Below are 12,635 nucleotides of genomic sequence, written 5' to 3'. Positions count from 1 at the left end.
GTACAATTACAATTTAGACATTTAGCAGGCGCTCTTAATCCAGAGCGATTTACAGTAAGCAACAACACATGGTAACACATCAAATACAGTACATGAGCTAAGAACCTAACATCTGTCTAACAGTAGAATATCTGTACAATGAAACTAAGTAGGCTATACACTATAGAATGCTATGTCTACATAATCTACTATCTAAATGACATACTGTAATGTAGCCTTTGTATACGCCAAGGTCATACATCTCCTGGTTGTCATTGTCTGCGTACAGCTCGTATTACCATTGTTGGAATTGTAATGTAAAGTGCATTATAAATACATTTATTTATTATTGTTGTCTTTAATCTGCAGGGCGACAAAGGAGATGGAGGCGCACCTGGAAGAGATGTCAGTTCCATTATGCTGTTATTCTTTCATCTGCTGTCCATTCATTTATCTGTCTTCACCCTCTTCCTGTTCTAAAGCCTGATTTATACTCCGTCGTACGACACCGTATAAATGAAGCATTACCCTCTCGTCCTTCTCCCTTCTTGTATTGATTTTGCTTTATTTCACTTTATTGCATTACACATGAGCCTTCCACCACACTTTCCTCCTCATGAATATCTCCCTCATGTGTGTTTATAAACTGTAGTTCGCTCCATCATTGATATTACCATCGCACTCTCACTCACTGTTGAATCAATAAGCCCCCCCGCGCAGCAGCTATATCGAAATGCATGCTCTAATGATCAGGATTAGCCTTTAAGGGTGAGCCACTTCTGAGGGGGATGCAGAGGGGCTTCAAATGTCAGAGTGCCGTTTTCATGTGCAAATCTAAATTAATTATCTCTAGGACATCAGTGGAGGGCAGGCGGCCATGCCAGCCACCTGCTTTGATTTAGCAGTTGCGAGCATCAGTTTGTGTGTGTGTGTGTGTGTCTTGTGTAGGGACGTGATGGTCAGAAAGGCGATCAGGGCCTCGTTGGGCCTGTGGGGCCAGCTGGTCAGCCTGGGACTCAGGGAGTGCCTGGCAGCATTGGTCCTCCTGGACAGGTAACGTACCAGTGATATTCAACTGGCAGCATTGGTCCTCCTGGACAGGTAACGTACCAGTGATAATCCACTGGCAGCCAGCAGAGCTTTCTTGTGGCCACTGGAACACATTCCATATTCCAATGTAAAAAAAAATGTAACAAATTATTATTGGATGGTTGGTTGACTGTACATAATGACCATTTGAACATCAAAATAACCGTTAACTGAAGCTCCTTTTTTTGCAAAAGAAATATATGTTAAAGCTGCTATAAATAATATTATTTAAACATTTTAATTTAATTTAATTGTTTTTTATTTATTTATTGGTATTCAGACAGCCAGCAATGAGTAAAACCCTCCCAAACAAAATGTAGTCTCTGTGACACATCTAGGGGCCACAATCTGCATTCAAAGATGTTCCTAGATAGAAGCTTTGTTGTTGGTGGTCGAAATGACCAATCAGGAAGTAGACAGGCAAATCGACCAATGACAAAGCTTCTAGGAAAATCTTTGAATGCAGATTGCGGCCCCTAGATAATAATAATAATAATAAACTTTATTTGTATAGCACCTTGCATACATAAATGCAGCTCAAAGTGCTTCACAGGGCAGGACACAAAAATAAAAATAATAAAACACAAGTAGTTAAAATGATAGAACAATGGCAAAGAACAACATTTAATATAAGAACATATGTGTCACAGAGACTACATTTATTTTGGGAGCGTTTTACCCTTTGCTAGGCTGTCCGAATACAAAAAAATAATGAAAATATAAAGGTCATTAAAGCTTTGACATATTATTGCACTTTCCGGTCTTGGGGTCATCATGACAATGTCCATGATGTCACAGACACTGGGCACACTTCCTTCCTGGACCACAATTCCCATAATCCTTTGGTGTACTTCTCCTCCTTGTGTATAGAGGGAGGGCCATAGATATAAAAGAAATAGATACCTCAGTGGCCACTGCAGTTCGTTGGAGCGATGTGTGTTGAAGGAGGGGCAGAAGAATTTACACTGGGAGAGGAAGTACGCCGGAAGTGTGGAAGGCACACTCCAGAGCCGGAAAGGGCGTCTATGTTTATATGTCTATGGGGAGGGCTGTCTTACTTAATGTAGTCCAGGAAGGAAGTGAGACCAGTGTCTGTGATATCATGCTAGGCCCAATCCCAATCCACTCCCTTGCTGACTCAATGAGCCCTCACTGACTTAGCTGCGGGTTCATGTGAAGTCTGCAAGGGCTTGAGGGATGTCCCATTTGAAATCGGTAAGTCAGTGAGGGCTCAGCCCCGCCCCTTTATGTGCCCTTTGCCAAAGTCAGTGTCGATGCTGACTTTGGGCTGACTTTAGCAAAGAAATTACCCACAGTTCATAGCGTTACCAGTGGAATGAGGGGGATCCTCTGAACGTCAATCATTTAATTATGCAAATTAGTTATGTATCGCGATTAGAATGTCAACAAACACAATAGTGCTTTCTCACTGTTCTCAAAAGGAGACGGAATGGAAGGATATAGGCTATATATTTAATAACAATAATAATAATAAGGGAAACATGATGAGAAATGACAAAATTAGCAAAGTAAAATATGGAAATGAAATGTATAATGAATAGTATTATATATTAATATTACAACTCATATAACACAGGAAAGTGTATTTATTAAACTAATAATAAAACGATCAGCTTAAATACTAAAATAAACATAATATACATGTATAAATACTAAATAGGCAAAGCATGTAGGTAGGCACAGTCTTTATAAAGTGATGCAAAGTGTCATGAATGGCGGACTCATCTTCAAAGTGCTGTCCCATTTCTTTCACAACAATGTGGAGCCCTTACAGCCTCTCACCCTCAAGCACTTACAGCTGACGTCATTAAAGTCAATGAGGGTCCAGGGCTCAGGGCTTGAGGGAGGCAATTGGGATTGGGCCCTAGAATGAATAAAGAGGATGGTGCACGGAGGCGCGGCCTAGGCTCCTTGGGAGGTTTGCACATGTGCAGTGTAAACAGGAACTGCGATGATGGAGTGTTCCAGCAGAGGTGCTAGCATAGAGTATTAAGGTGCATGAGAGTTGCTGACCCGGAACTGAAATAATAAAAATGATATCACAAAAAGAGAATAGTACAAAGTAGATTTTGTTTTTATTTTAAAAAGTATATCAATTTCATAACTGTGGAAAAATGTTGTGTATAACAGACTGAAAGATAAAGGACAAGTACATTCACTAAATGTTAATGTTTTTGTATATTTTCTTTTGTGGATTATCCATGTTCTTTAGTATGTGTCAAACTTTTATTTTTGTGAAATGACAAAGGAATTAATGGATACTGTTCATTCAAGTGCTGTGGATGATACAAAACATTTGAAAAGGGAAGGGTGGCTGCTGTTTAATTCTCAACTGTTCTGGATCTCATTATTTACATCACAAGTTATGAGCTTTAATCTAGCACCTCTGCTGGAACACATCATCGCAGTTCCTGTTTACACTGCACATGTGCAAACCTCCCAAGGAGCATAGGCCACGCCTCCATGCACCATCCTCTTTATTCATTCTAGATATCATGGACACTGCTAAAATCTAAAATATCTAAAGCCCCATATTACACACATAAAGACCCCAGGAAAGTGTTCTAAATCTTCTAAACGTCATTAACGCATGCTCCCACACTCTACCATTGTGTTAATGTGTTGAATGATCACATTACAAGTACTGTACAAAAAAAACCCTCTTGGTTTTGACATGCGCACTGCTTTGAGAGGAAATAAACTCAGCATAAAAAGTTTGGTAACTTAATTTTGGTTGGTTATTGCTCCCCTTTAATAATACCAATTGGTATTTTATATCACTTTTTATCGTTGATTAGTCACCTTTACAGTGACTAATCAGTGTTATAGGGAACTCAGTAGCGTGTGGAAAATCCATACACAGCCACAACAGCTTGGCACGGTTTGGCACCCCCTCCTCCTTGTCACTGACCTTATTCACAAAACAGCTATAAATGTTGTCTACTTCTCACTACTTAAAGAATAATGTGGCTTTCAACATGTCCGCTACATTTCAGTAGCACATCAACATAAAAGAGCACAACAGGTGCGTTTTGAGAGCATTTCATCCATTTGCCATCCAATTTTTTTTTTTTTTTTTAAGATATTTTTTTGTGTCTTACGCCTTTATTGATTTTGTAAGGGATAGAAAGTAGGCTGACAGGAAACGGGAGAGAGATGGGGGGATGACATGCGGTAAAGGCCGTGTCGGGTCCGGGAGTCGAACCCGGGGCACACCGCGACTGGATCACCAGTCCGGTGCCCAGACCGTTACGCTACGGCCTGGGCTTGCCATCCAATTTTGAATGGCTGTTTATTGTCCATTACACTGAAGAAAGAATTCTCCTGCATCCATTAGCTTTTGAGTGGATTCGAAAATTCTCCATCTGCTACCAGTACATCTTCATGTACTTTTTATACAGTATGTTTCATTCGACATCAATAGCCTCCTGGGCTGACTAGCTTTTATGGCTCATTCTCAATTGATACGTCATAAGAGCTTGTGCTCTTATCAGCCGCCGGGTTCATTCAAAAACGTTCCCTTCATACAAATACACTTTCACCTTCTTCTCAGCCTGCCTCCACTACTCTTCTCATGAAGATGCCTCCATGCCAGGGACCCCTTGCACTGAAATATCTAGGTTCTATTTCTATTCTATTTCAATATCAAATCAAAGCCTGTGCATTATAAAGAACTGGCACAGAAATGAGAACATCAAACATCAAAAGGCATAAATGCATTATGAAGCAGGCCCTGATAAGTTACCATAATGGACATAATATGACCATTGTGTCCCATAGCACACAACAACCACGAACATGAGTCATTTTACAAGTGGCCCACTAATCTAGTGAAATACCCCTGGTATATCTTAAAGTGAAATTGACACTCAGAATTCTGCAGTAAATATAAATGTTTTAATCATGTACGTATTCTGTAGATAAGGAGGCTTCTGCACACCTTGGGAGTAAGTGACAGGTGTGATGAAGAAAACTATTCCAATCATATAGGAAAGAATATTCCTCGCTTGCATTTAACCCATTCTGAACGGGCACCCATTTTGGTGTTGGCATCATGTTGTGCTTTAGCTATTGAAAAATAGCAGATCTACAAGCTCATATCGCGCCACCGAGTGGCGCGATACGAGCTTGTAGGTCTGCTATTTTTGAAAAATCGAAGAACGACTGACATTTTTTAGAATCTGATCTCAGGTCAGAATGGGTTAATCAGACCAGTGTGTGTCCGGCTGAAATGTTGTCTCAGCACTGCTGTCTGTCTGTGTCTGGCAGGTAGTGTACGTTAAAGGAGTAGAGGCGTCACCCATCCCTGGCCCTCAGGGGCCTCCAGGAACCCCAGTGAGTATGCATGACATTCCAGTATTCTAATGCTGATTTTAATCATGTTTACTTTGCATTAATACTACTATATAATATCCACAGACCTGATTTTCCTCATTGGTGTAGCACTGAGAACACACAGATAATTGAACCTCCTAGTGCAAATCTGCACGCCATTTGTCTTAGGAAAGGCCAGCTGACTGGAACTCTGACAATGTACAAAGGAAAAAGTAAAGGAAGACTTGGATACACATTGTCATTCATTGGGAATAATATGGTATTTGATATGTATAGCAGAGCACCCACTGCCTAAACTAAAAAGGCTTCCAGAGGAAGCACACCTGCTTTTGATTTCTTACCAAAGGTACGGAGGAAGTCTGTACGTGTTCAATAATTCTTACCCCTGTGGATTTCACACTTCAGGGGTTCATATTATCTGTAGCAACACGCAGGAAGGAAAGAAAAGTAAAAGTGTGTGTGTGTGTGTGTGTGTGTGTGTGTGTGTGTGTGTGTGTGTGTGTGTGTGTGTGTGTGTGTGTGTGTGTGTGTGTGTGTGTGTGTGTGTGTGTGTGTGTGTGTGTGTGTGTGTGTGTGTGTGTGTGTGTGTGTGTGCATGCATGCATGCACATGCGTGTATCTTTATCTGTGTATATACTTTATTCAGCACCCTACCACCGTCTTAAGGTGGTGACTGTGGCTCAGGAGGTAGAGCAGGTCGTCCAATGATCCATGGGTCGGCGGTTTGAATCCCAGCTCTTCCTGTCTACATGTCTTAGTGTCTTTGGGCAAGACACTGAACCCCAAATTGCTCCCGATGTGCTGGTTGGTACCTTGCATGGTTTCCGCCGCAATCGGTGTATGTGTGTGAAAGTAAATATAAATGCACCATTTTGCAAACTGCTGCGTTTTCGGACCCGAATATCGGAGCAAATTTCAGGTCCGCTGGTTTTCCGAAAAACGGCGTAGCGCATCAATCTGCGAGGACCGCAGCGAAAGGGTTATATAAAAACGCACAAATTTGCAAACACATTTATAGTATATCTTTTGGTTCTTAATCATTGTCCCCGCTCTGTCCTTCAGGGTGTGCCTGGGATCCCAGGAGCCGTGGGAGTCAGAGTAAGTCAATGTTGTCTTTATTGATCTGGGTGTTCCCTGCATCAGTAAGCAGCCAGTCATTCCTGTAACCGTATGGATTCTCTCCGTTGCAGGGGGAGAGGGGCGCGCATGGGCTCAAAGGTGACACGGTAAGTTCATGTAACAATACGGCCTCCATAATAGCCACAGTGTGATATGAATGAGGTTCTGTGTGTTTGGAGCTGACATTATTGATGAGAATGCTGCGTTGTTGACAGGGCGACCCTGGGGAAGATGGAGCGCCGGGCAAACCGGGAACCGCAGTGGTAAGACCAGTCAGATCGTCACCTGGAGGCAGGCTACTTGCAGTCGTGTAAAGCAGTGGTTCCCAAACTTTTTCATGTCAAGGACCACCAAATTGACACTAATTAGGACACGGACCCCCATTTGAAAATATATGCCAAATAACTGAGAGTGTACAAATAGAACCAAATGGACCGTAACAGGTCCATTTGGTTCCAAACTATCATTTAGCTGGGACCCCCTGGAACTCCCTCAAGGACCCCTGGGGGTACTCGGACCCCACTTTGGGAACTACTGGTGTAAAGTAACTAAGTACATTTACTCAAGTACTGTACTTAAGTACAAATTTGAGGTATTTGTACTTCACTTGAGTATTTCCGATTTCCAATACTTTTACAGGCAAATATTGTACTTTTACTCCACTACATTTATTTGACAGCTTCAGTTTATACTAGTTACATTGTAGATTTTGATTATTATTACTAAACATACATTAAATAACCACTTCACTGCATCGCGATGAGACGCATTGTAAGCTTGTAGACTTTTATGCATTTGAAAACTTGTGAAAGGAACGTTCGGCATAATGAGTACCTTCTACTTTAGGTACATTTTGATATACCAACACTTTTATTGAAGTACATTTAGAAATCCGGACTTTTACTACTGTGAATGTTGAAGTGCTCTTGGCTTCCACTGACACTGTTGCATCTCTTGTCCTCATTCATGTCAGGATGTACAGAAGGCCCTGGGCGTCCTTGGGATTCAGGTATGTGGGACACACAGTCATACATGTTGTTCTTAGAAACGGAACAATGTCTACATGTGTGCTTTAACCCATACTGACCTGAGATCAGATTCATACGAGGTTTCCGCCGGACACACACTGGTCTGATTAACACCATTCTGACCTGAGATCAGATTCTAAAAATGTCAGTCGCTCTTCGATTTTTCAAAAATAGCAGACCTACAAGCTCGTATCGCGCCACTCGGTGGCGCGATATGAGCTTGTAGATCTGCTATTTTTCAATAGCTAAAGCATAACATGATGCTAACACCAAAATGGGTGCCCGTTCAGAATGGGTTCATACGGAAAAGATGTTCATGAAAGAGCAACTGCTTAGATTGAATAATCTGTAATTAATATCTACTAGGATGGTGCCATTCATGCACCAGGCTACTTGAGCCCTATGCATGTCGGGAATCATTTACAATATATTGCCTATTTGCGGCACAAACGTTGCGCAAAGCTCGGTCAATCTGTTAAAACTGCTTTTTTGAGGGGCGTTGGCCCCTCCAATGGCATTCTGAAATTACGTCGAGTGGATACCAGGTCTATGGACTTTTAATGTTTGTTTAGAGCCTAATTAAAGTGAGGGGCGCTCTTAACATCTATGTCATCATACATCATCTCGTTCTGGCCAATCACAATTTGCGTCCTCACTTTTGTCTTCAATGTTTGTGTTTACACACTTTAATGTTTGTGTAGGGTAGTTATAATGTAATTTTTTGCCAGCCAAGTCTATGGACTTTAATGTTTGTTTAACCCATTCTGAACGGGAACCCATTTTGGTGTTAGCACTATGTTGTGCTTTAGCTATTGAAAAATAGCAGATCTACAAACTCATAGCGCGCCACCGAGTGGCGCGCTAAGAGCTTGTAGGTCTGCTATTTTTGAAAAATCGAAGAACGACTGACATAGAAACATAGCTTTTTCAGAAAACTGTCATTTTCAAACATACATTTTTAGAATCTGATCTCAGGTCAGAATGGGTTAAAGGCAGTACAGTAAATGACAACGTAAGACGTCATCTGGCTGATATAAATACTGCCCTCGCTGGCGCCCCTCACTTCACACGAGTCTTCTACTTTTGTCCAATGTTCCACACAGAATATGGATGCTGTCGTTCAAGTGGTTAAAATTATCCGTGAATTGGCTATCCAGCATCTTAATTAAGCGCAATCAGGGAATTAATTCAGTTTGATTTGAAAGCTATGCTAATTAAACAATGAGTTTCAGTTGAATCTTTGTGCCCCGCAAGTAGAAATGTGGAGGTTGGGGTGGTGGAGGCAAAGCTTTGCCAGCAGCATATGTACTGTAGCAGTAATGGAGTAGCAGTGATCGAGTGAAGGAGAGAGGCATTTAAATTGGACTGTCTTGTTGTGAGAATGGGTTGATTGGTGTTTGGTGATTGGTGTGCACTGCAGGAAAGCAGCATGGCTGATTAGAAACACTTATTCAATCAGCAGACTAAGGTGCCGTGTCCACCGAGGCTAGCCTAAAAACGTCCAAGTTGAAAATATTTCTGCTCAAGCTTCAGCAGTTTCAAACAGAGAAGAACGCCACAGGTGAGCGCACCGGCGCAGAATAAATGCTCAGCGCCGCGCCACGCTGCTGGTGTTTCTAAAACAAACACTGCACCCGGGGGGGAAACACATCCTGGGGGTACATTTTCAATTACAGTTGCCTCCCAAACATACTACTGTCAGTAGGCACCAAATAATTCAAATTCAAATAGTTACGGTATATTTCACACCAACATTTTGTTAGAGGCCCTTGGAGACATCACATAAAAAATGTCTAATTACCCACAACTATATTGTCAAATATTTGAATTTTAATAGAGTGGTTGCACACACTTTATTGCAGATGTTGAAGTAAACCTTTTTCATTGATCAGCCCTTTTCCCGTGAATATTCTGAAGTGTTTGCTGTCCTTTCTGATGTCCATGTACTGTAGGTTTCTGACCTGAAGGTGATGGTGGACAAGAAGGACGTACCGGTGGTGGTGCAGAAGCCAGAGAAAGGCCAACGCGGAGACAAGGGTGAGCTGGGACAACGAGGACCACCTGGGGCCGATGTAAGTACTACCAGAGTCACTTGGGAGGCTTTACTGCAAAATTGTAGACATTGGATAAGGAGAATATACAAAGATCTCCATTACTACAGATGGTGACATTTGATTGATATACCCATGTATAACGTGTTGTGTATTGTAGCAGTGGTTCTCAACCTTTTCAGGCCATAACCGCCCAAAATAATCATATTTGAACCCCCCTACAAGAACTTGTCAACAGATAGGGCATATAATCTACAAATTTATTTTTATTTAACCTTTATTTAACCAGTAAAAACCACATTGAGACTGAAGTCTCTTTTACAAGTGTGAACTGGCCAAGACAAGAGGCAAAATAAGTGACACAGCTCTGCCAGTAACAAAAAATACACAACAAAAAAACAGGACAGACATACAATGCTCATAAATACAGTACCCACTACCGAAGAAGCTCAAAGGGAGAACAGGAACGCGACCAATAAGGACTAATAAATGAAAACTAAGCAACGGAAATTGCTAGTAGACTAAAAAGCAAGCAGACATTTGCTTGCTACAAGCTACTGTACAACGCCTCGCAACTCAACGCGTTGTGAGCTTGTAGATTGGCTAGTATTTTCACAATTGTTGCCTCTTTCCTATACATTATTTGACAATTTGGCAATGTTTGACAAGTTTTTATAGCATAGTTTGTTGATTACTTTTGATGCAGTAATGGTATTAATTTCTTGTTCTTTTTTTAGGTATTAAAAATGTGTTTAATTTTTCACTTCACTGTCATCTGGGACCCCCTTCCCCCAAAAAAAAGCATGTGCACAGGTTGAGAACCACTGACGTAATGCATGAATTGCATAAACAGTATGTTAACCTTAATGTTCCTGCTTCATTCTCTGTTGTGCCCCAGGGTGGTCGCGGGCCAGCGGGGGAAATGGGTGGTAAAGGAGAGGAGGGGCCCCGGGGGATTATGGGGCAAACCGGACCTACAGGAAGGGCTATCGGAGAGCGAGGACCAGAGGGACTTACTGGGCAGGCTGGAGAGCCGGGCAAGCCTGGGAAACCAGGCGTTCCAGGGAGAGCTGGGGAACTCGGAGAGGTCGGAAGACCGGGAGATAAGGTGAGGAAGAGAGATAGAATATTAGAATAATAAAGATGATGCTAATGTGAAAGGACCGGGGATTTAAAGACGGGGAAGGGGAGAGAGATAAGGATGCACTGAAAGTCACATTCTTCATCATGGCTCCCAAGGTCCTTCAGGCCTTCTACAGTACTGTACCACCAATAGCATCCTGACTGGCTGCATCACTGCCTGAACAGTACTGACCTCAACCGCAAGGTAATACAAATGGTCGTGCGGTGCAGGCCTCAGAGCGCATCAGAGCGCATTCATTGGACTTTTACAATGAATGCTGTGTCGGTGAAGCTCATAGAATCATCAAAGAGATTGTAGCCACCCAAACCATGGACTGTTTCAGATGATGTTTCAGATGACTACTAAAGAATTTCTCTCAGTGGACAATGAGATACAAGAACAAGCTGGTCAAAGTAAAGAATAATCTTGGGAAATGCTAATATCTAGCCACCGCCCCAAGCCTGTGCAATGATGAACAACCCCAGGGACACTGGTCTCTGCCCTTTACAGATTCTGCATAAATGTTGATAACATAGGAGTATGGCACTTTCAAAACTGTTATTTTTCTCACTATTACTAATGCTAAAACAATGATATTACAGTATGTATACACTTTCTACAAATCACAACATCCCCTAGATCGATTCTGTTTGGAGACCTGTGTTATGTCCTTCCCCATCTCTGCCAATAGTTCCTTGTCTCCCTCCCTACGATCCTTTTATAAAGCATACTGTAATTAAATGGGGAGTCATTGCTCATGCTTACATCACATGTCTCTGTATCTTCTTAGGGGGATAGAGCAGAGAAGGGGGACAAAGGAGAATCTGTGAGTACTGACAATGGCATCATTTACTATGCAACTCAACTCCACATCATACTCTCGTTATGTGACCAAATATGTATATGATATACATTACATTAATACAATAATTGAAAATGGCCGTTTCTCAGGGGAAAGTAGGATTATCAGGACCAGTTGGACCTCCTGGTCCAAAGGTAAGTTCCTCAACCTATACTTCTAAATGTCCTGAAACCTCTCACAGTCAGTCCTTCCACATGTCCCATTAAATATAGTACAGACTTGGGCTTTAAAGTTGCTTGTGTGTGCATTCAGGGAGAAACCCCAGCACTGGTGGCTGGTGCCCCAGGTACTAGAGGTTTGCCAGGATCCAAGGGAGACCCTTGTGCTCCAGGAGAACCAGGAGCCAAGGGAGAACGGGTGAGATTCAACTCTCCAAACAGAGCAGAAATATTGTGGCTTTAACACTCATTTTAACATTTCTCACTGCATTTGCAAACTGGACTTCTGAATGTGCGTTGCAGGGCGTTGTGGGTCCTCGCGCTGATAAGGGAGATAGGGGAGTGGCTGGAGAAAAAGGACGCGACGGCTCAGAGGTGAACTGAACTGTAGATTGTGTCATCGTTCATACTGTAATCAATGTGAAAAGCTTTCATGAAATATATCGGTTTGACTTTGGGTTTGACATTGGTAGTAGTACTGTTACTCCACTAGATTCTCAAGAAAAACTGCTATGCAATTTTGAAGCATCTTGTTTTGTCATTTCAGGGTTCACACGGAGAACCAGGTAAACCTGGTCAGGATGGGAAGCCGGTAAGTGGAGGGTTGGAGACAGGCCTCATTCACATTTTCAAGATTTTAATGTTGTAATGGTATGGTTGAAATGTCTATGCATTCTGCAGCAATGCAATACATTAAGACCTATACAAATCATTACTTCTACTTAAATAGGTACAGATTTTGCAGAAATCTCAATGTTCCTCATTGTAGAACTGCATTCTTGAATTCTGTAAATGTTTATAACCTATTATGTGTGCATATAAATTATACAACAGGTCGTTTGTTTGAAACAGCCTTCTAGCCGTGGTTCA

At 41.9% G+C, this 12,635-nt stretch overlaps 1 protein-coding gene across 1 annotated transcript in view; it reads left to right on the top strand.

Annotated features, from left to right (window-relative positions):
- The window catches only part of col7a1 (collagen, type VII, alpha 1), a 138,856-nt gene that overhangs the window by 90,423 nt on the left and 35,798 nt on the right, over positions 1-12,635 (top strand). Inside the window, exons 67-80 of the mRNA XM_083772305.1 lie at positions 349-384; positions 928-1,032; positions 5,359-5,424; positions 6,487-6,522; positions 6,615-6,650; positions 6,759-6,806; positions 7,517-7,552; positions 9,524-9,643; positions 10,521-10,730; positions 11,536-11,571; positions 11,697-11,741; positions 11,860-11,964; positions 12,069-12,140; positions 12,313-12,357. Coding sequence (XP_083628431.1) covers positions 349-384; positions 928-1,032; positions 5,359-5,424; positions 6,487-6,522; positions 6,615-6,650; positions 6,759-6,806; positions 7,517-7,552; positions 9,524-9,643; positions 10,521-10,730; positions 11,536-11,571; positions 11,697-11,741; positions 11,860-11,964; positions 12,069-12,140; positions 12,313-12,357 — 996 coding nt within the window. The remainder of the gene's footprint in view (positions 1-348; positions 385-927; positions 1,033-5,358; positions 5,425-6,486; positions 6,523-6,614; positions 6,651-6,758; positions 6,807-7,516; positions 7,553-9,523; positions 9,644-10,520; positions 10,731-11,535; positions 11,572-11,696; positions 11,742-11,859; positions 11,965-12,068; positions 12,141-12,312; positions 12,358-12,635) is intronic.

Source organism: Protomyctophum parallelum (genome assembly GCF_964188405.1).
Source record: "Protomyctophum parallelum genome assembly, chromosome: 8".
NCBI lineage: Eukaryota > Metazoa > Chordata > Actinopteri > Myctophiformes > Myctophidae > Protomyctophum > Protomyctophum parallelum.
Note: the sequence above shows the minus strand (reverse complement) of the source record. Positions and strands in the feature narration are given on the sequence as shown.